General features: G+C 30.3%; 3 protein-coding genes across 3 annotated transcripts in view; 1 reads left to right on the top strand and 2 right to left on the bottom strand.

Moving 5' to 3' along the window:
* Positions 1-4,629, bottom strand: part of LOC136989871 (pre-rRNA 2'-O-ribose RNA methyltransferase FTSJ3) — a 28,717-nt gene extending 24,088 nt beyond the window's left edge. The window contains exons 1-2 of the mRNA XM_067288161.1: positions 4,498-4,629; positions 1,485-1,637 (exon numbers count right to left, since the gene is read on the bottom strand). Of these exons, the coding sequence (XP_067144262.1) occupies positions 1,485-1,637; positions 4,498-4,564 (220 nt within the window). The 5' untranslated portion in view covers positions 4,565-4,629. The remainder of the gene's footprint in view (positions 1-1,484; positions 1,638-4,497) is intronic.
* Positions 4,630-4,802: 173 nt separating this feature from the next.
* On the top strand, positions 4,803-11,472 carry LOC136989924 (glycolipid transfer protein). The gene is made up of 5 exons (XM_067288229.1): positions 4,803-4,967; positions 5,091-5,146; positions 9,320-9,444; positions 9,532-9,682; positions 10,543-11,472. Exons 1-5 carry the CDS (start codon positions 4,868-4,870, stop codon positions 10,726-10,728), a joined length of 618 nt encoding a protein of 205 aa, XP_067144330.1. The 5' UTR covers positions 4,803-4,867; the 3' UTR covers positions 10,729-11,472.
* Positions 11,473-13,385: 1,913 nt separating this feature from the next.
* The window catches only part of rudhira, an 80,661-nt gene continuing 69,276 nt past the window's right edge, over positions 13,386-24,770 (bottom strand). Inside the window, exon 22 of the mRNA XM_067288159.1 lies at positions 13,386-13,979. Within this exon, the coding sequence (XP_067144260.1) occupies positions 13,840-13,979 (140 nt within the window). The 3' untranslated portion in view covers positions 13,386-13,839. The remainder of the gene's footprint in view (positions 13,980-24,770) is intronic.

The following is a 24,770-nucleotide window of genomic DNA, read 5'->3' on the forward strand; positions in this document are numbered from 1 at the left end:
ACATCGAAACTAATTTAAAACTAGCAGTGACTGATATTTAACCGAATATTTCCGATATATTACGTTTAGATCAGTGCCAAAAGCTATATTAAGTATACCTATGCTAATTTATAATTATATATGAATAAAGAATTGTGATTTACCGACAGTTTCCCCCTCTTTTCTCTTGTGTGCAGCCCGCGTCAGTTCAAAAGTTTTGAAATGCGGCCCTTACGTAGATAAAGGTTGCCCATCCCTGTACTAGAGGATACTGTTTCCATTTACATGATGTTGTGGGGCCATAGCCTCAAAAGAAAGATTGTCTCTGCATATAAGAATTCAGTTTGGACAGAAGGATAGCAAAGATGTTTGCAAGGTTTTTATAATTTGTAAAAAAAATAATAATATGTTTTGAATAAAAATGTTATTGCTTAATTAAAGTTGGGTTAGGTACAGTTACCTATAGCCTACTGAAAGACATTTAGGAAATTCAATAACCTGTGGAAGATCACAGTTTCACATATAATATGCATGGTGACTTTTTTAGCCTTCTTTTTCAACCATGATATATTTATTTCTTAGAAGATAGTTTTTTGCTTGTAGCGTATAACATATGTAATAATTTTTTTATCATTTATAACAATTTCTCAAGCCATTCCCACAATATAAATAATTTGCAATATTTAATAATTGATTTATTATATGCTATAATATATATATATACCATATTTACTCATGTATAAGACTATCTTGCATATACAATGAGGTGTGATTTTAAAAATCGAAATTTAAAAAATTTGATTTATTAATACAATTCTAATTTTATTTTGTTTAATCATAAATAAAATATCAAATGCACATAAATGCACACATTGTCCCGCTAAAATTACTGGCATTTTAAACTTTAAGGAAAAATTTTGTGAAATTGACAACATAATTCATTCCTGCAAAGCTGGACAATCGGGAACCTTTCTGCCAGTTCTTAACAGTCAAATCTATTCTCTGTTGATTATATTTATGAGTTTCTCCAGATTCTGATTTCCGAATAATCATCTACTTTCACATGGGAATGGATTAAAACTTATATTGCGCTCCCGTGTTATTTCGGAATTTCAATTTGGAATTCAATTCAAAAGCTATTGCTATTCATCTTTACTCCTGACAATACACAAGATCGATTCAAACGACCCAGATAAAATACTTGTTTTTAAACACTAGAGGGTGAGCATTTGGTAAAAATGCAAATACATAATTCACAAAATTATTGCAAAAACGCAAAAAGTTCTTCACTCGCATGTATAGGTATGTACTTAGGATAAATCAATTTTTGAAGGAGTGAAAATAAATAAAAACCTCGTCTTATATGCAAGTAAAATGGTATATTTAATATTACTGTAATTAATACTATAATACTAAAGAGATATTATATTATTCTAATCAACTAAAAATCTTTTATAATAGTTACAAAATTCAATTAAAATAAATACAAAAAAATTATTATTTACCTATTATAAGACTTGAAACAGGCATATATTTCTGTGAAACTTGTAGCCATCCCCCAGGAGCAGCGCAAAGATCAATTAGAATTCTAGACTTTTGTAAGAATTCAAATTTTCTATTTAACTGAATCAACTTGAAAGCAGATCTTGATCTAAAACCTAAAGTAGAAAAAATTATATTTTGGTTTTGCATTATTGAACACTAGCAGATGAGCCAAGCATTGCTCAGGCAAAAAATAACAACAGCAAATATTAAGATTATTAGATTCTTTCATACTTCTAACCCTTCTTTTATATTATATTACTTGATTTATATAACTATGAATGTTATCTTACGTAAGGGTTAAAAACACCAAGTGTCTAATGTCACACAGTTAAAAAATTCTTTAAATTGTGTACAGTAGAGAACAAAAATTTTTAAAATATGTTAGATTGGTCACTTGATGTGATAAACCCTTACATAAGATAATCTTTGTAGTTATATAAATCAAACACTAGGGGATACTATAGATTATGGAATTTCGGAACTTTAAGTATATATTTGACTCAGGGGACAAAGACGAGTTCAACGATACCTACCTTTGGACCAGAGACCAAAAATAAGAAAGTTAATCATATTTACGATTTCTTGTCTTTCAGAATGCATTCTATGCCATTTTAGAGTTTTCCACTAGGTGGTGCTGCTTGTAGTTCAGTATATGTTTCCTTTTTTTTTTTTGTTCAAGAACTACTATAAATCAATAACTAGTGATGTTAAACACTCGGCAGTCTGCTGGCAGCTCCCCTCCGGGAGGAGTCTGTCGGGAGCACGAACAGTCGAACCTAGTGAAAAACTCTAAAATGGCGTAGAATGCATTGTGAAAGGCAAGAAATCATAAATATGATAACTTTCTTATTTTTGGTCTCGGTCCACAAGTAGGATATCGTTGAACTTGTCTTGGTCCCAAGTTCAAATATATACTCAAAGTTCCGAAATTCCATATGGAGCAATCTATAGTACACCCAAATACTATAATATAATGAATATTAAAATGAAAACCATATAAAGAATTTGGTTATTTCAACCTACCATTGTCATATGTTTATCATGATACTTAGATGGTATGAAATGCCACAATTTCATTGGTCAAGTAGACAGGAATTGAAAATATATGCTAAATTTTCCATATATAATATTTTCTAATGTTAACTCTAAGAAACTGCACCATTCACAGCCGAATATCAAACAGTAATCTGCAAACAAATCAAATTTTGTGTAAAACGGACCAAATATTTAAACTTGGCACCCTCGAAAACCACTTAAATCATATTTTGTGCTCGCTGGTAACATTGAATTATGTAATTTTCCTATTCAAATGCCACCATACTGCTGGTCAAATAGAAAGGGACCATTACAGAAGAGGGTTGAAGTAATTCAACCAAAAGTAGTCATTCACCTTTTCCGGATGACAGGATAGTCAACTACTACTAATTAATAGTGGTCTACTATTAATATTTAAAAAGTTATCCATGTTGGATAGGTTGTGATGGACCTGCATGTGATCCAAGTTGCTAACCTTAACGTCTGAAAGACTTCATATACAACTTGTTTAAATAAAAAAATCTTGTAAAACTGCATGAATTAAAATTTTTTAATTCATGAAAAACTTTAATAACTTTTCAACTATACAAGATAAAAATGAAATTCAAAAAGCATATTATACAAAATTTATTGCCATTTAATGAATTAAGTTTCCAAAATGACTACTTTGTTATCAAAAATAGTTTTTAATCAATTTTTGAAACATTCAATAATGATAACTTCTTGGAATCATCATTATTTCTTTTTTGTTTTTTTATTGTGTCTATCAACACTTCAATAGTTGTAGGAACATTGTGATATACTCTGTTTTTAAGATAGCCCCATAAAAAAAAATCACATGGATTTAAGTCACCCACTCCACACCACCACCAGTATATTTTTCATAATCTAATCTGATAACATCCTTTTCAAACAAGCTGTAAAGGCTTTTGTAGACTTGCTTTGTACGATGGGGCCTTGTTGCACCATCTTGCAAACCAAGCAGGACAATGTTTATGCCCAACAAGCATCTTGGGATAAAACTTCTTTTCCAATCATTTAACATAAGGAGCAGAAGTAACTTTTTTGAAGAAGAAGTATGGTCCAATAACTCTGTTAGCACTGATAGCACACCAATTGAAGAATTAGAATTTTGATGATAATTTTTTACAATAAACACATGTTCTAAAGTGAGTGCCACCATTTTGAAAATGACTGTTAACATTAATCAATCTTTGACATTAAAATTGTAAATACTTAGTACTTTTTGAATTTTATTTCTATCTCATTCAGATGAAAAAGTTTAAAGTTTTGCGTGAATTAAAAATTACCCTTTATATATATATATATATAAAGGGTATTTTACCCTTTATATATATATTATAAAAATTACCCTTTATATATATATAAAAAAATTACCCTTTATATATATATGTGTGTGTGTGTGTAGGGGTTCCTCGAGACAAAAATGTATAATGGTGAAAATCCATTGCTACTTCAATCTGTAAGATTCTTAAATGACAAACTGCTGATATTTCATTCTATTCTATTTTATTATTATTTTTTAAATCGGTTAATATTACCCTAGGTATCGAAGAAGGCGGCTCGTCTCCGATTCCAGCAATCAGAAGACAGGAAACAGTGGGGACGCACGTTCTAACCTAACCTATTCTAATAATTTCGTTGCTAATAATTATGATAATTTATTAGAATAGGTTAGAACGTGCGTCCCCACTGTTCCGTCTTCTGATTGCTGGAATCGGAGAAGAGCCGCCATCTTCGATACCTAGGGTAACATTAACCCAATTTATAAATTCCAAATTATTCAATTTAAAGCATAAAAGAAAGACGAGTGACAATTTTTGTCTTGCCATTGGACATACTGTGTGAATAAATCAATCACTTTCATCTTCATTAAAACAGTTAGCAACGTAAAATAATTGTATTAATATTACTTACCTGTTTCTTTGGCAAGAAAATAAAATTTATCTCTTCTTTGCTTTCCAGTTTTAAACTTTTTACCCATTTTTCTTATTTACTAACGTACAGACACGTGCAACACACGCAAAAGAAATATCAAGTAAAAGCGCCACCAAACTTTGCAAAACGTTTTAATAATCAAAACAAAAATATTTACTAACTTTATTAAATTTATTAAATTTTAATTTAAAACAACGGAAAAATTATTAATTAATTTAAAATGATAATAATAAAGTTCAAAATAAAAATTTGTTATTTTCAAAAGTAATTAATAGCTCTGAGGTATTTAAAGGCAGATGTCGCTTTTTTTCGTAAGAGAACTCGTGTTAGTGGTGTGTTTGTTGTGATTATGTTTTTCGGTCAATATCGCTATCCGGAGGTAAATGCCGAAGGAAAAATAGATTTATTTTTATTCCTAGAAGCTTCTCGTGGCATAGAAAAATTTGTAGGTAAGTGGACTATTTTAAATCGTCAATAAACCATCCTAAAATTAGTAAAATTCACTTCAACTCAAAATAGTTATGGAGGATGTAAATTGTTTTCTAATGAACGTTCGAATTTTTTGCTCATAGAATTACTAGGAACTGCTTTTTATCCCGTCAAGAATGACATCCACGGAAATATAGAGGTAATTTAATAAGTATAATGTATTTATCAGTATTTACTCTAATTTAATTATAAATAATCATTAAAAAAAAATGTACTATATATATGTACTGTGATGATTGCCAAATTATAAACTTTTTAGACTCTCTGTGAAGATATCAACTAGTTCAGTTATTTATAAATTAATAAATAACTGAACTTCCTTATGGGCATTAAGAGGTCCTTTTTTTTATATATAAGCATTGGGTTCTGCCAGCTTCGCAAATGGGAGGAACGGTCCGGGAAAAATGAAAAATTACTGGGGTTTGTCTACTTCCCACATTTTGTATCGGGTCCTCGTAATGGCTGTAATCACCTAGTCTGTCCAGTTGTGTCATTTCTTAAGTATTGGAGGTTTCTATTAAAAAAACAAAGTTTGAATTTAGAGTTATTGAAATTGCATTATATATACATTTGTTAGACATTATATATACAGACAAAACTGATTTTTAATAGAAAATTTTAAATTAATGAAAGCATATTTACAACCAAAACAGAAAACTAATTAAAATAATTTATTTTTATTCTATTTATATTCTAATTTTCATTTCCCTTCTATGACATTTTATTTTTATGTCTTTCCATTCTTTGAGCATTAAGAGGGTCTTTTTTTCCCAGACCCATTGTTGTTTTAGCCAGTCCACAATGGGGGTGATGAGGGATGGGACCCGACTGCCCCCTCAAAAAATTTTTCATTCAGATTCGATCCCAAGTATTACAGATCAATAGGTTGATGCTTTAACCCCGGGGTCGGCAACCTTTTTTTTGTAATAAGCCATTTTAGGAATTATATTTACCAAAATAATATTTACGGAGCTGCAAGTCAGCAACTTTAATTATGAAATATACATTTTTGAAAATTGAGCATAAAATGTATTTTTTTTTGTTAAAGTGGGTTTATTTGTGCTTTGCTTAAAGGTGCTGTAATAAAATACACTGCAATTCAGTTATTTATTATCAATGTTACAATAGTTGTAATTATAAAATATAATTATTAATTTAAAGTAAAAAATAATAAGAGTTTTAAACAAGTAATTTTAAACATCCTTACATATCAAAACAGAAAATATTAAAATAATTCATTTTTATTCTATTTATATTTTAATTTTTGTTTCCTTTCTATGACATTTTATTTTTAAGTCTTTTCATTCCATGCAAGCAGCAAGTTAACATTTTTCTTCAGTCAAACAGTATGCTGGGAATCGTTATTTGTAGTTTAGCCTAGTGACAAGTGAATTTGGAAACGAGTAAATTCGATTTAAGTCGCCTTTCCTGGAACCAATTACCGATGTAAGGTGAGGTATACCTGTAGGCTCCAACACACACACACACATTGAATTTTTTTGCCATCTTTTTTGACTTTTTTGGGTTCAGTGGGTCTCAAAACATAAGAGATTTGCAAAAAACTAGGTCAAATTTGACATGATTTCAATACTTTCTCTTGTTATGTATACATAAGTTTGTTTGTTTGTTTTATTAAGTTATGGCAATGCAACACTTGGGTGATCTGCCTAGGGAAATGCCTTCCAGGAGGTCCTTTTAAGGATAACTGGCCCCTATTCAGGCATTACAGATGTGGGGAAAACCCAGGAAACTTCATGTGGCCAGCCAATCCAGGTGAAGTGCAAGCCCGCAACCAAACTCCCAGTGTTCAGGGAATGCAACTGCTTGGCCACTGGTGGGCATGTATATATAAGAGCCAAGAAAGTAAAAGGAATGTTTGCGCATGTTCTGGGTTCAAGTGTCATATATAGCAGTATACAATTAATTGGTTAAAGCATCAACTTATTGCTCTGTAGGACCTGGAATCGAATCCGAATGAGAAACTCCGAAGAAATTTTTCAGGAAAAGTTGGGTCCATCCCTCATCACCCCCATTGTGGCCCATATTTTGTTTATGTATTAGATGTATGCATCATTAACATATAAGAGCCAATCTCTTCCATCAAAGTAATTTTCTTTTATATAATCTTTTTGTCCTGTGAGCACTAAGATGATCTTTTTTCTAAGCCCATTGAGGTTTCAGCCACTATCCAATCGTCCCACCTTGGTTCAAACTCTTCAAGCCTGGAATATATTATACAGTAAAACCTGTCTATGGCGACCACTCATGGTTCCTTCAAAAAGTGGTCATCCAGTACAGGTGGTGCTGTAATACTGCATTTCTGTATGTATTTTGTGCACTTTTTAGCCATTTCCACTAAGCAAAACTCAAAGTGGGCAAAAATAAGCACATTTTTTCAATGATAGAGCTACATTGGTATTGTATTTTATTCTTATCGGATAACTTGATTAACAGGAATTGTAATGATTTTATAAGACAGATTTAATATTAATATTTTAAAGATTAATACAATACTCGCATTTTCTCGATTATAATGCACACTCTTTTTTCCGACTTAATTCAACTTTGTTCTTTTCATTTGCTCCTCAGTTATGTGTATTATGTCATTGATATACAAGCATGTCGTATCTCTCCATCACTTTGGTTTTGGCTTTCGTTAGTTTAATCTTATTTAACTTTAAAAATACTGTATTTGTTTAATATTTAATATTTTCTTATGTACAGCAAGAAAAATTATTAATTAATAATAAAACAATTTTATTATTTTTTCTCATAATATGATTTCATTACATTCCGTGATTTCCAATGACAATCGCGGAATCGAAAAAGGAAGGTTGCCTGTAAAACTGACTTTTGCATTAATGTGTTTATTGTTTTTGAATATTTTGCATGTGAAGATTACTTGGATATTATTTTTCTAAAAATAAAGTGGAAATAAGGTAGGTTGATACAGAAACTGTTTATTGTACACGTACTGTATATGAGCTTCAAAATAAATAAATAAATAAGATAAATTTTATCAAATGACGAGATCAGCCGATTAATTGTATTGTGTACAATAATTTATACCCCTAAGGGAAATACTGTAGGTCTACGGTAAAATAAATTTTGTCTTCCCACAGTTTCCTAATTGCCGTTCTGATAAACCACTTTCACTTTCTCTGATAACACAATCTTCTAATGACAGCACTTTGCATTTCTTTCGTTTTTCAGACAATTTTGAACAAACTGAAATGAATTTCCTTTGTTGCTAGACTAATTCATTAATACCTGCACCTAATTTCAAGGGTGGGAGAGTGGGTTCCAACAAGAATTTAGACTAATTCATTATATTAGGAGGGGGAAACGTTCAGATGGGTTCAAACAATAGTTTAGACCTGATATATTCGCAGAAGTGATCGCTTATTACAGTTGTTATATGTTGTTTCGGACCAAAAATCGATGCCCATGATCGCATTACACAGGTGATTGTTTAATACAGGTAACTTATATGAAGACTCTATGCATAAACTATTCCGTGCCAGAAATTTTTGCCCATTTTGACAGGTGCCTGTCGAATGCAGGTGGTTGCTTAAGTAGTTTTCACTGTACATAATAGCAATGAATTGAATTTTTAAAGGTTAGGATTCATCCCACTTTGGGGTTTTTTTTTTTAACTCTTTTGTCCTGTGGGCATTAAGAGGGCCTTTTTTTAGCAAGCCCATTATGGGTTTGGCCAGGCCCACAATGGGGCAGCTGGATGGTGAGGGATGGGGTTGACATATCTGGTCGGATCACCCCTCCTCCCTGAAAAATTCCTGGGGATTTTTTGACCCATTCAGATTCAATCCCTGGAGCAGTAGGCTGCCACCTTGACCGCTTGGCCATCCAGCCCCACTTTGGATCGCCCAGATTTAGGATGATGAGAGATGGGGCTTGACATATCCGGGAATGACTGCCCACTTATCTGATTTATAATCAAACGAACTCGTTGAGCTGCCATCTCATTTTAAATTTAATAATAAAAAGAAATAAATTTAATTTAGAATATTCTGGAAGAAAATTCTTAATTAAATTAGTTTACTTCAATTTATTAAATTTAACACGAGATATAGGCAGTTTAACAGCCTACCTCTAGCCAAATTGTATATTGATTGATTAGCCTTAAAGTAGCTGGATAAAACATCCGGTTTACAGATCTGTGATCTGGCTGTTTGTATAGTATTGCTTATATTCATTGTTTTTTGTAGTTATATAAATTATGTAATATATATATATATCTGTTTTTTAATAAAATTTAAATTATTATAATCCTATTTTCATTTTAATTTAGAAATTGCTTAATATTTACAATAAGGACAAGGAGAAATTTAAATATGTAAATAATATTGTTGAATCTGAAATCAGTTTAGAAGAAGAGGAAAAAATAGGGATAGATGCGCTTTTATGGTTGAAAAGGTATAAAAATAATTATTTTGGTGTCTTTAATAGTAGTGAAATTTTAATTTTACAATGCTTTGCGATTAAAATATTTTATTGAATTAGAGCCCTTGAATATATACAAGTGTTCTTAACATGTTTTGTCGAAGATTATCAAGAGAAAAAGAATACAGAAGATCTAACCCCATATTTTAAGAAAGCGTACGAGTTAAAATTAAAGCCATATCATGGATGGTTTGTCCAACAGCTATTTGCGGTGAGTTTATTATAATCCATTATTATGAGTAGGGGATCATTCAAATATTACGTTACCAGTTTTTGGGATAGGAGACATTCTTTTTTATCTGACAGTTGCTAACAATGGGGAGGAGGGTGGATGAATCTGATGAGATTGCACTCTTCTGTTTTTCTCCTCTGATGTAAAATTATCTGAAACCAATTTCTGTGTATTTTCAAATGGCTTTAACTTCTGTCTTGACGAGATAATTAGTGGGTGGGGTACCTTGATTTCTGATGACTGATGATGATGGGGAGATCAAAAAGGGCAAATTCTTGTTGATGTAATACTTGAACAACTCCTAGGAGGTCTTGGATATAAATTTTTAACATTTGTAATGGTGGATATTTGGATTTTAGTACTCTTAATCTTCATTGTCAGACTATTCTGTAGTTTGTATTCTATGTACTTGGATTTTTCAGTGTGGATAATGGGGAAAAAACAAATTTGTATCTGTATCTAAAAAGTTGATGAAAGAGATTAACTATGTGAGTATTTGGTTCATCCGTTACTGAGTGGATAAAACCACTGAACATTGGTAGTTAGTCTCGGGGTTGTGCCTCATCATGTTGGTTGTGTGAAGTTTTCTGAATTTTGTTCACATGTATAAATACACAAAAAAACCCGCAAACTCTATACGGTTAGTCCGTTCATCGGTGGAGTGCAAACTCACTATCAGCATTTAAAGTTTTTATTTACTCAGTTATTTGTGGATATAATATGGATTGCAGTGGCAATTCTCAGTTCCATTATATTTTTTCGTTAAATATAATTATTTGTAATAATGACAATTATTATTGCTAATATTTTAATTAAAAATTAATTTTTACATTTTTTAGCTATGTATAAAAGTGGCTCCTTTTAGGAAGGATCTAATTAAGTTACTGGGTACAGGTATGGAAAATTTCAATGAAGAAATCATTATGAATGACATAGAGGAATTTCTGAATTCGCTTAATTCTAACTTAGAAATTATAGTTGCTATGTATGACGAAAATAATTTGAATTCTACAAAAGTTGTATAAATATTGTAAAATTTTCACAAGTGCCTCCTCACTCATCAAAATGCTTCATACAATATTTTCATACCAATGATTTTATAATGGCCATTAATTATTGTTGTCAAATTTTTAATTTATGAACATATACTTTCTCAATGTAATTTCATTGTTTCAATATTATTTATTGAAATTTTAAATGTCAAATGTATAATAAAAATTTTTGTAATTCTAGATAGATGGAAATGAAACATGATTTGTAATTATTTGGTTATTTATGTTGTATGAAATTTAATTTCACATATTTAAGTTCAAATTAATAAAAGAACACTAAATGAATTTCTGATGATCTCACTTTAATAAAATATATCATATCTAATATCATATACAAGTATGTTCAGAGAATTAAAATAAAAAAAAGCAGCAGCTTCACATCACTATGTCCCTCCAAAAAATCCAAAAAACAACCATAAGTAGGCATAACACTTCTAGTGCCACCAATCTAATTTATGTAAGCAAACTGCTGCTTCGGCTTCTAGCACTCTGAAACTGAGAACTATCAAATCTGGTGAGAGAATCGTTTTATCTAGATTCCAAGGTCTGTAAGATATTTGCTTAAAGGTTGTGTGTGTTGTTAATTTTATCATCACTGCATTTTAAATCATTTAAATATTCATGATTGTACAATTAATTTTAATCTATTTTGAATATATTCTATAACTGTATTTATATTTATATATAAAAATAAAAATTTTATTTTATTAGTCTGAATTTTGTAATATTTTATCAAAATGTAAAATGTTTCCTACAAAATTAGAAGACTAATTATCACTGAGATATGCAATTTTGTGTATAAATTTTGCTATTTCAATGTAAAAATTCATTTTATAGCAATGAAATGAATGGATAGTTTATAAATAATGAAATCTTTTATTTTCATTATAAACAAATTTCCAGAATTAGTAGAATAGTAGATAAAACCACTAAACACTAGTTTTACAGTATACATAGGATTGCACCTCATCAAAGAATTGGGCATATGAAGTTTTTGGATTTTCCTTCCATTAGAAAGTTGTCCTGAGAGGGATTTCCCTTGGTAGAAGATCCATGTGTTACGTTGCCTTATCTCATTAATTCTATAATGCTGTAAATAGACTTTAAGAAATGTTTATTGCACGATTTAAAATTTTCTATATAATAATTTTTGCAAATTTAATTTTTATCTGTAAAAAAATTCTACTTTATTATTTGAATTTACTGTATGCAGCTTTTAACAGTATTCAACACGATTTATGGGATTTACATAAAAGTAACACTTGTCAATTGTGAATGAGAAATTTGTTGGTGGCATTTTGATTTAACTTGAAACTCTTTTTCAAAGGCATTCAAATATTATATTTACTAAGATAAATACATTAAATTTTCCAATTGCAAAGTAGTGGGAATGCTGAAATTAGTCCAAATCTTGATTTGAAAGATCTGGACTAATTTCAGCATTCATTCAGAGTTCTGGATCACTTGATTAGTTGCAGAGGATCTATGGATGACCACCACTCTCACCAGATACAATTCCTACAACCAACATTGCAAATTTGCAGAGTAAAAAGAAGCAGCATTTGTAAAGTTACTGCAGACATCATTCAAACCAATTATGATTCAATTGCCCAATTGCCTCCTGGGCTCAGTTGTGTACTGATATTGGACAGCATTTTGTGCTCTTCATTAATTTGGATGCAATTTTTTCTTTTTTTGTTATATTAAAGAAACTTCTCTGCATAGTATACAGAAGTCAAGCTACTCTGCACTGCTTTAAACATAAAGTTGAATTATTGTTTCATACCATTTTCTTGGAGAAAATTGATTTGAAGCAAGATTTAGACTAATTTCATCATTCACTACAACCTTAAAATTGGAAAATTTAATGTATAGCATATATTTGAATGACCTTGAAAATAAGTTTTAAGATTGTTCATGTTGTGTGCCTTATTCCAAACAAATAAACAATCTGCCATGCCTCCCTTGGGGACTTCTCATGGGAAAACTGGACCATGTTTAGGTGTTAGATACATGAAGAAAACCCAGAAAACTCCATGTAGCCATCCCATTGATCATCTATAAACCTGAGACCAACTACCAGTGTTCAGTGGTTTTATTCATTTGGCCACTTGTGTAGCATTGCTATTTTCCCACAAATCAAGTTTCAAAGCATTAAGGCTATACAGAAATTACTATGACCAATATCAAAAAGTTTGTAAAATTTTAAATTTTTCAGCCCTCAGGATCTGTTATGGAGGCAATTTTGATATGCTACATGACAGATACCTTTTTAATAATCCCAGAGGTTTAATCATGCCAAAAATAGCACAGTTAGGAAGTGAAGATCAAGGCCTGACATATCCATGCTAGACCACCCACAAACATTCTAAGGATCCAACTTAACCTAAACTCAGATTTCCAGTGAAAGGCCTTTGCTTTAGTTAGGTCTTCTAGAGCAAAGACATAGACAAAATTTAGCTACTTTATCTTAACCATTTTGATTATCCAGATACAACAAATTCTAAATTTTATTTAAATTTTTTTTAGATAAAAATTATCTAAAAAAACAATGTCCAAATTAATACACTAATAACTACAATTAGAGTATTTAAATAAATATAAAAAATAAATTATTAAAAACTCAGTAATACTTATCAAGAAATATTTATTTTGCAAAAATTATTAAATATGAATTGATAAAACACAAATCTTTTTTTATTTACAAAAAATTTACAATAATAGAATTTTCATATGGAGAATGACACAAATATTTAAATTTTTTTTTCTTCCAAAAATTTGCAATAAAAACATCGTTCTGCTTACGTTTAAAATACAGTGGTCCTTTACATAATGTACACTATGATAATTTATCTTTTAATGAACTGGAATTCATTATTTACTTTGATCTTTTTGTATGATTTTTTCTTTAAAAGAATTTTATTTACATTATTAAAGACAATTTGAAATCATCATTCTTTTTGTTTTTGTTTTTTTTTCCTTTAAAGAATAGCTGTTATATACAAGAAAGTGGAAAATTTTTTGACTATTTGACAAAAAAATTTATATGAATTTTGTTAATTTTGAAATGCGTATAAATTTAAATTAAGTATTTTCAAAAGATCCGGGAGATGCAGGAAAAACCAAGGGATGATCCAGATTATGTACAGATGAACTCCTCGTCAGATTTAATGATCCCGAATGTGAACTGCTCGAACTTAGTTCTTCGTAACTGCCATGAAGTTCTATAAAGAAACAGAGATGGTTAGTGGCAAAATAATAATAATAATAATAAATATTTAAAGTTTGTTTTTCTTACAGCTTTTATGTTAAATAATTGATAATGAGAAAGTTATTCCAGTTCAGCGTACTGTTAAATAGTAAAATTATCAGAAAATATTGCCGTTTGATAAATACTAAATAAATCTATTTGCATAAAAAAAAGACGTCTAGTAAAACGTTTTTATTTCACTGCAGAAAAACCCAAAGTTTCAACATGATGATTATGAAGACTTGATGTACTGTACATTAGGGTTTGTCGGTTTTGAAAAACTGGATTTTTGAAGAAATTTATATAATTTGAAAACCGGATTTTCCCATTTAAAAACTGATTTTTGAACCCAGACTTAATCAAATATGATGATGTTTTTAAACATAAAAATTAATTAACTTTTAGACAAAATTGTCTCTGGCATAAAATGGGAATATTGTTAAATACCAAGTTTTATAAAACTGACTACAAAACAAAAATTTTCTTATGCCTAAAAAGTGTCCAATTCTCCCTATAATATGGAGAAATCTTGTAACAACAGAAAAATGATAGATTTCTGCACTTAAAAGAATGTGTTGTTTTAGCTTTGAATGACATCGGTACTTCTCATACGTGGAATGAAGCAGCATATTGTAAAATTGTAAAGCTCCTTAAAGTTTTAGGACCAATACATTTAGCATCTGTTGCCTTAGGACAACACTATTTGCATCTTGTCGTCCTATTTATTAACAGAAATTCAAATATGCCGTCCCTTGTTACGTGAATTGAAAAATTTGAAAACTGAAATTAGTTCCAATTTGTTACATGCTGTAGAGGTACGAATTGAAGAGAGAAGACAAACGGGATTAGTAACACTTCTCCTTTATTTACAAAATCCACAAAATGTTTGGACAAAATCGTCTAGTGTATTTCTTCCACTAGCTGCAAAATCTGATATTAAGTTATCTGGACAAATATTATCGAGATTATATCCAAATTTTTCTATAGAAGATGACTTCGATGATAAAAAAGTGGCAAAGAAGAAAATCAAGTCATAGCTTTAAAACCTGCTAAGGAAAAATAAATACATAAATATCTTCACAAAACCCGAAGAAGTGACTTTGTCCAGCCCTAAGACACTAAAAAAAGGAGATTTTAATATTAGAGGGTACAAGCAGAAGAATGAAAAATTTAGATTTATTATTTAATGCTTTAAAGGACGATTAAACCCAGCTCAGTAGAAAGCGAGAAAGTTTTTTCTATTTCTGGCAATTTTGTGTGCAAAATAAGGGCACTGTTGAGCAATAGATCTGTAGACATTCTTTTCTTTCTAAAATCATAGTTTCCTAGGAAAAATGCCTAAAAATATTATTTTATTTCTTATTCGTTGTTATTTGTTTTTCTTTATGGTTTTCTATGGAATAAATTGTATAGTTTAATGTGATAATCTAGCATTTTCTTTTTTTGTTTTGTTTTGTGTAGACATTGGTTGATTTTATTTTGTTATATTTTTGAAATTTTATAAATATATTAAATAAATCAAAAAGTTTTAAAATAAATTGTAAATATTTCTTATCTCCAAGTTTTGGGGGTGAAAATTCAAAAACAGATTAAAATCGGTTTTTTTTAAATAAACCCTAATGTACATTTTGATATGTTCTTTTCTTTTTTTTATGACTCAAAACTTCTTGAATGCAGGATGGCCCAGAAGTCTAGAACAATAGGGTCTTTGTTTATTCTTCTGCTGGTAAAACTTGACTCAGAGTAAGGAAAGATGAATTTGAGTTATTTTGATGATGGATTTGTAGTCAATATAAAGTTGTCAGAGTTTGACAGGTTGCACCTTGACTATCATGATGATTAGTGGGAAGTCTGGATGCAGCCCATTAAACTTTTCAGTGACTTCAATGACTTCAGGTCCCCCACCATCAAAATAACTTGAAAATTTGTTCCTTCTCATTTGCTGCCATGCTTTACCTGTAAAAGAATAAACAAAGAACAACAACTCATATGGTTCTATACTTATTAAATACATCCTGTATATACATTTTTATGTTATTAATTACACAGATAATGTATAATGCTCAAATTCTAAATAAACATGACATCTGAAAATCAAGGATTGCCTATACACCCAAAAATTACAAGTTTCTTACATGTAAATATGATATACAGTATACTTCTGATTATCCGGGCTAATCATTGGTAATGGAGGCATGGATAACGCAGAAACATGGATAATCCGCAAGTCTGTTTTAATAAAAGCTAACTGATTTTTTTTATTTAATTTATTATGTTAGATTTAATATGAAATTAAAGTTTCTATATTATGAATAAAATACATTTTGAAACTTATAATTAATTAATTAATTAACTTTAGATGTGATCAGAGTTGAATAAAACTTTTGACATAAACAGAAAATTTAGAAAAGTTTATTGAACTAGCATCTTGCAGTTCATTATCAATTTCTTGTATTATTAACTGAGAATGACAGATTGCTAGCTAGATATCATAGTAAAACATCATTAATTTTGCAATATTAATGATTTATTGATAAGGAAATGATTCAAAATATTTTCTTCACACAATTTTACAACTTATTTAATGTAAAAATACATATTATACTCATAAGTAGAGGGATATTGTTCAAGAATAAACTACACCTAATGTACTTGTTAGGACATTTAATTTATGCCTTGATGTTCTGGAAATAGTTCTGATGCTCAATAAATCTTCTTGTTAACTATTGCTATTTAAAATATACCATTTTATATAGCAAAAATAAATCTGTGTTGTTAATTCTAATATTTGTATTCCTGGTGTAAATTTTATTGAGACATAAGCAAGCACAGATAATCTGCAAATGGATAATTGAGAGTATACAGCATGTTATAAAATCAGTGTTATGTGTTCTGAAAAATACATACAACTCTGTAGTATAACTTTTGTATTATAAAATGAATTATAAAATCTCTCAAGTTGAGGATAAAAAGTAAAAGTTTCCTTTTACTTTTTTTTTATAGTGAATATGCTTAATGCTTAAAACATTATTTAAAATGCCAAACTGCAGATTAAACAGAAAACAAAATAATTTTCATTGTTTATAGGGTTAACATTTATTTGCAGAATATTAGTTATTTAAATATGCTTATTAATAAAGTTTTATCAATTCCACTTGTTAATACTGATGTATCAAAGTTTATAGTGGTTAAGATGCTAGACCATAATCAATCTTTGGAATCTGGGTGTGCAACCCTAGAAATTTTTTGCATGGTAGTCTGTCCCAGATAAGATGGGCCTGTTCTATTGTAGTCCTGAAAGAAAGCCCTCTTATATTCACAGACAGAAAGAGTAAAAAAAAAAAAAAGTTGAGGACTGCTTTTATATAAATTATGCCAAATTATGCTTGTATCCAAATAATTGGATATAATAATTTAATTTATTTAATAACCAACTATTAGAGTTTTACATTAATATATTTTAACAAGCAATTATTTATTCATATTGTCACAATGCTGGACTGTAATTTTTAATTAATTAAATTTAATATATATGCTCTTGATGTTAGTAGTACGTCTTGTCCCTATACACCATACTTTTCCTGTTAACAATAAAGTCAAGATAGTCATCTATCTAACTCCATTATGGAAAAAACTTTGAATTGAAATAACATGACTTCCAGTCCAACCCAGAAGTTTGTACGTAGTTAATCAGGCCTTTGGATCCTAAGCTTTCTATATCTGGTTTTGATTTTCATCTATCTAACTCCATGTTCAAGATTAAAGAAGGACAGACAGGCAGTTGACACAATTGGGAATTTATAAATCTGCAATTTGAAAATTGCAACCCAATGAGAGATGTTACTCCAATTGTAATTTTATGTTATGTTCCAAATCAATTATATATATATACATACACACTGTATTTACTTGCATATAAGATAAGGTTTTTATTCATTCTTCACTGCTTCAAAAACAGATTGTCCTATACACATAAGCAAAAGAATCTTTGTGTTTTTGCAAAAATTTTTGTGAACCGCGTGTTCGCAATTTTTACCAGATGCTCACTCTCTGGTGTTTAAAAACAAAAGTATTTTAACTGGGTTGTTTCAATCGTTCTTGTGTATTGTCAGGAGTAATTTTGAATTGAATTCCAGATTGAAATTCCAAAATCACACAGGAGCCCGATATAAGTTTTAATCCATTCCCAAGTGAAAACAGATGATTATTTGGAAACCAAATTCAGAGAAACTCATAAATATAATCGACAGAGAATGGATTTGACTGTTAAGAACTGGCAAAAAGGTTCCCAATTGTCCAGTTTTACATGAATGAATTATGTTGTCAATTTCACAAACTTTTTCCTTAAAGTTTAAAATGCCAGTAATTTTAGCGGGACAATGTGTGCATTTATGTGCATTTGATATTTTATTTGTGATTAAACGAAATAATATTAGAATTATATTAATAAATCTAATTTTCTTTATTTTGATCTTTAAAGTCACACCTCATCCTATATGTGAGATCATCTTATACGCAAGTAAATACTGTATTTACTCACTTATAAGATGATCTCACATATAGGATGAGGTTATATATATATTTATAACATTTCTCACAATTTAAAGGAGTTTCAAATAAATTCTTTAGATTTTTCTATTTTTATCCTAATTATAAATCCAAAAATTGTCAATAGTACTGTACCAATAACAGATATATCAAACCGAAACTAATGTTTACAATATCAATATCCTAGATAAATACCAAAACTGATAAAATATTCAACATTATCAATAAAAGTTGCTATCAGTATTTGTTATCAATGATGAATATAGGTAATTTGATATTTATTAATTAACAATAATAAATACAATAATTAAATAATTAATTATATAAAAATAATTAATTACAATAATTAAAGTCAAAAGCCAAGTGATTGAGTTAATAACACGATCTTGTGTTTAACAATTCAAATAAGCAATCTAGCACAACACGGTTTCTCTACGACTGACAATTACAATAATTTCCAACTGTCAGAAAGTAATACTAGTGTTAAAAATTTTGAGGGGGTTTATTGCAGTTCTTACAATTAGTGCTGTGACAATAACAGACATAACAAACCAAAACTAATAAATGTCTGCAACATCAATATTAACTTCTGTATCAATTTTGTAAAATAAATATTTATTAGTTTTGATATCAATATCCTAAAATCTAAAATATCAATGTCATAAACACAAATTGATTTCAGTTTGATATATTGGTTATTGGCACAGCACTCTATACACTGACATGTGACAACAATGAAGATTACAGTAATTAGAATGAACAATAATAATTATAGACTGATCAGAAGAGTGCATATAGCAAAGACTAAGCATACAGTAAACTCAATTCAGTTAATTTGCAATTTCAATAAGTGGCATTCAGCTATTTTTACAAATGCATTCAATGTAATAAACTAGATGAATAAAAATGTGACTCTTTTCAAAAAAATGAAATTATTTCAATATTACAAAAATATTTCTAAATTAAGCAAACATTTTCCCTTAAGCACTCAAGCTCTTTCAAAGCATATAAGGAAGTTTTAACAGTTCAAGCAATATGTCAAATTGAAAATAAATTATTGTATTTTACGACATATCAGTCACTCTCCCATTTCATTGCAAAATATTTAGGAAAAGCATTTAGTGTATTTAAGTCTTTCTGTACCTTTGCACTGTGCTTCAAAATTCTTTTTGCTGTATTCTGGTTTTAAAAAAAAAGTAAAATTAGAATGTATATTTATCAGGGAAAAAAGCAGTTTGAATGAAGTTATTTACAATTAGTATTTACAATTAAAATATTCTACATGAATACATGCAAAATCTGCTTAGCAATAGTAGATAATAACAATAATAATTGAACACACGTCACATTGTTAGACAGTTTCTAAATGTTAACACATACCAATAACACAGAAACTTAATGTAACACTTGTTTGGGTAGCTGTGCTTTGACTTTAGTCTGGCACTTGGAACCAGTATCAGCTGAGCATAACATTTGCAAAAAATAATAATATGATTATTTAAACAATAACACTTTTTTTTCAAGAGTTGAGTTAGATAGAAGTTACCTGTAACCTACTGAAGGCTGTTTTAAAAATTCACTATCTTATGAGAGATTGCAACTTAACATATACATATAACTGTAATTATCTGTAATTTAACTTAACTATATAATTATCACATAATTAATGTTACTGGAATATAAAAGAAAGGATAATCTCCTGTCTCTTCCTTCCTATATGGTCATACAAAAATAGATTGAAAACCATGCATACTTGAATTGAGTTTGTCAGTTCATAAATTTTTCCACTTTTATCTAATGTTTGTCAGTCTTTAAAAACAACATTACAATTCCAAAAACATAAATACCGTGCATAGGTAATGTGTGTTAATAAACAGATCAATAAATATCTGCTTGAAAAACTGCTTCATAAATTAAAATACTTTCATTTTACTGTTAGTTGCTAATTGTTTTAAATTTTTTCAAACTTGTTATTGTTGCATTTAAGTTAATTTCATTGTTTTATTCTAAAATCTATATTTCAGGAATAATATCTTTAACAAAATTTCAGAGGATTAAACTTCTGGAAAAATATAAAACTTACTTAAATTGTTGAATTGAAGCACCAGAGGGAAAAGACAAACATACAAACAATTTTTGACAATTGTACCCGAAATGCATCCTTACTTAAATTTGAAAATGATTATTAAAGATTAAATTTTTTGTAAAAGATCTGGTCTTTTTTTCTGTCAGCCTTGGTGTGATAAAGCCCTCCAAATTGTTAAATCCTATTTATTAGGCTATCAAACTCTATCTAAATTTTTGATTAATTGGCCATTTTTGGGCATTGCAAATGAAAGAAGGACCAAATGGTTTTTGGGCATTATTCCAGATGGAGAGTTTCAAATAGAGAAACTGAAACTATAATAAAAAGATTAGAAGTTGTTGCTAAGAACATAACAGGGAAAGAGGCTGAAACAATAATGAATATACAGAAAAGTTTAAAAACTTCATGGTCCAAAAATGATTTCAGAAAGACTTAATACTGACAAAAGCCAATAAATCAAAAGTGGTAGTTAATATTGAGAGAACACAATATGAATTTGAATTTATAAACACATTAATCAGAGCTGTTATTCATTTTTCTTTCAGGGATGGCAATCATTGTCTTATGGTACTGCCCGTGTAATTTTACAATGAACTTTGCTGATGTGTGCTTTAAGAATCTGACAAGATAACATATACAAACATACTCGATACAATGAGTGACCAGTATGGTATATCTAAAATTAATTAATTAATTGGTCTGGAAGTGAAGATTGGAGGTCTGGGTAGTGTGCATCTGCACAATACACAGGAGTTGAGACTCTGGGCCAATCTTTTCTTCCAGAATAGTCTAAATTAAAATTTTTTTTTTCTAATTATTAAATTTAACACAAGATAATGACTTAACTGTCTACTTCTAGCCAAATTGTTTAATATCATATTAATTTAATATATACAGGGTGACAATAATTAACCCGTACAAAGTTTGTAGCAATGCTGCACCTGAACTTTTTTACTGTCACCAATTTACATAATATTGTTTAATTCTCCATGGTTTCCTGCCCGTGTAGATATACTTTCGATGTAATAAGGGTTAGTTCTTTATTTTTTTAATGGTGTCGAACAAATGTTGTGCAATTTTAGAGCTATTCCGGCAAGGAAAGCATCAATGTGAAATTGTTCGTCTGCTCGGTGTTCCAAAAATGACAGTCTCAGATGCAGTTCGGCGATTCAAGGAGCTTGGCCACAATAGTGACCATCCCGGACGTGGAAGAAAGTGCACTGTCAACACGTCTAGGAACCGCAAGATCATCACAAAGCGAGTTGACTGACATGCGAAGGTCTCCATGAGAAAAATTGCTCGTGAGATCAGAATCAATCGCAAATCGGTGAGGTTAATGGCGAAAAAGGAACTCGTACTCAAGCCCTACAAGTTCCAAAAGGTTCAGCTCCTCACCGATGAAAACAAGTGCGTGAGACTCCAAAGATCCCGTTAACTCAAGCGTCGGGCCACAGGTCGACAATGGGAGTGCATTCTCTTCACAGACGAGAAGCTTTTCTCCGTACAACCATCAAAACGACAGGAACTGGTCCGCAGGGGCTCCTGGACGCTTAGCTGTCATCGAACATCACAAAATCCAATGTCAGTCATGGTTTGGGGCAGAATTTGTGCGAGCGGCAAGACACCCCTTGTTTTCGTCGATCAAGGGGCCAAAATCAATCAAGATGTGTACCACCATGACATTCTCGAGGCTGTGGTACTTCTGTGGGCTCAGCAGCATTTTGGCAGTGCGAAATGGACGTTTCAGCAGGACTCGGTGCCGACACACAGGGTGAATAAGACTCAGGAGTGTGCAAGGCTCATTTTCCCGATTTCATCTCGTCTGCGGAATGGCCACCGTACTCACCGAATCTGGACCCAATGGACTACAGTGTGTGGTCCATTTTGGAGGCCAGGGCCTGTTCTAAGCGCCATGAAAGTTTGGAGTCGCTGAAGCAGTCCTTGCGCTGGGAGTGAGACAAACTGTCTCCAGAAGAGCGCGGCCCATCGCTGTAAATTTCAAAACGCATTTGGGCTCTGCATCAAAGCAAAAGGAGGCCACTTTAAAACTGGCTGAATATCTGATTAATACGTAAAGTATTGTCACTGTTATATGCTGTTGTTTTGCTAATTTTCATTTCTTTAATAAATTTATGATACAAAAAACTTGTACGGGTTAATTATTGTCACCCTGTATATTAAATTAACTAGCATTAATCTAGCCTGATACTAATTCAACAAAAATTCCTACAGATTGAATAGCAATTTAACTAAATTACCGGTAAGCTGCACTCAGGCGTACTGGAGTTCTTTTTCGTACATAGCACCAATTATTTTTGGTTTTGTTAAAATATGCAAAAATCATTGTGTTGGACAGCTACCATAAGAATTCAAGAATATGTTCAAACATTTCTTAATATTTACAGAATTATATATACCATCATAAATAGCATGCACTTAAAAAAAGCATTTTTAGCTGAATTGTCATTAAAAAAGAGAACATCTTTTTACAGCTTTGAGAAAATGCATTCATCAGTAAAAGTGAAACATGTTTTCATATTCCTCAGAGATGTGCCATCTTGAAACTTCTTGTTTCTTCTTCCAACTTGTCAGATCTCCATTTCATAGTACACAAATCTTATTTAAGCAAAACTTAGGCATTCTTAGACATCCTGAACATTTGGAAGAGTCAGCTAAATCTACAAGGCTCTCGTATACAATTTCTCTTCAGAACAACTGGATCTACAATTGAAACTAACCCAATCTCATCAAGATATATATATCCCAGAAACAGTCATTTCTAAAGGAACAAATAGAGATTTAAATCCGTTTTTTAATCCTCTCTTTTTCAAAAATCCATTTTCATACGAAATAATCCTTAATTAACATAACTTATAAAAGATGCTTAACTTCTTGATGGAGAATTAAATCATATTTGGCTCCTAGCAACATCTTACATCTTTAATAGTTCAATTTTTTTATAGTTTGAGTAAGAAAGTGGATGATTTTAAGTAGATAAAGTTGCAAGACCACAGTTGTAAAAAGAAAAAGCATCCTATCCAATTTCATCATCCTGTTATTCTGAAAAAGTTATAGTAGTACACACAATGATATAACTGTAATGTGCCAGTTAAACATAATTTTTTAACTCTCCAAGCTAGTAGAAATAATAAACCTACAGAAATGGAAGAGGAAAACATTGTAACTTGTAAGATTCTGATAGGAAACACTATCAATAGCTAGCTTAGCTTTTTTAGAAGCAATGACATCTTTGGTGTAGAATGAAAGCATATAAGTACAGTGTCCAATATGTTAATTCATCATACTCCCTATTGTAACAATACAGACAACAACAGAAATAAGGAAAGATAAGACAGAGCTGTTAAAAAATTCTACATGTTGGGAATAAAGCTTGGAAGGAGCTTTAACTGTAGAGATACTGTGTCATTATTAAATACATGGAAATGACACACTTCACATTTTTTAGAATGTTTCAAATAATTATACTGTATTTATTTATATTATTGAAAGAATGAAATTCACAGCAATTCAGTCAAATTGTTCTTTTTCACAATATTCCCAAAGATGATTGATTAGCCAAAAACAATTGCACATTGTTAGTACTACAATTAAACAGATCAACACTCAAAAACTGGAAAAACAAATTATCAGTATTGGGCTGAAATTTGAAAAAATTGTAGACCTATAAATTCCCACTGTTGTCTGTGCATCCTTAATCTTGAGAATGGAGTTAGATAGATGAAAGTCAAGACTAAATATAGAAAGCTTAGGGGCAGGAGACCCCATTTAATTATATACAAACTTCTGATGCAAACTGGAAATCATATCGTTTCAATTCTAAAATTTTCCCCTGAAAGGTGTTAAGCAGATGAGTGGTATGACTCTATTGTTAAAGAAAATGTATGATGTGCAGGGGCAAGCCACTACTAATTTGAGGTGGAGAGTATATATTTTAAATTAAAAAATTAATAAAAATGTTTAAAAATTGCATTCCGGCATTGTGACAATGTCAATAAAGAATTGTATGTGATTAAATTTATTTGTCAGTAACTAACAATGTCAAATTCAAAATATTGTACTGTACATGTTAGTAATAAGCAAAACGGTTATTGAAAAAGCTATAAACATAAT

Source organism: Centruroides vittatus, unplaced genomic scaffold (assembly GCF_030686945.1).
Source record: "Centruroides vittatus isolate TY-2023 unplaced genomic scaffold, ASM3068694v2 scaffold_769, whole genome shotgun sequence".
NCBI classification, from domain to species: domain Eukaryota; kingdom Metazoa; phylum Arthropoda; class Arachnida; order Scorpiones; family Buthidae; genus Centruroides; species Centruroides vittatus.

Excerpts from the sequence above, each read along its gene's own strand:
- LOC136989924 (XM_067288229.1), top strand. The coding sequence starts at position 4,868 with ATGTTTTTCGGTCAATATCGCTATCCGGAGGTAAATGCCGAAGGAAAA. Across the intron at positions 9,445-9,531 it reads GCGCTTTTATGGTTGAAAAG|AGCCCTTGAATATATACAAG; the intron begins GTATAAAAATAA and ends TTATTGAATTAG. Across the intron at positions 9,683-10,542 it reads TTGTCCAACAGCTATTTGCG|CTATGTATAAAAGTGGCTCC; the intron begins GTGAGTTTATTA and ends TACATTTTTTAG.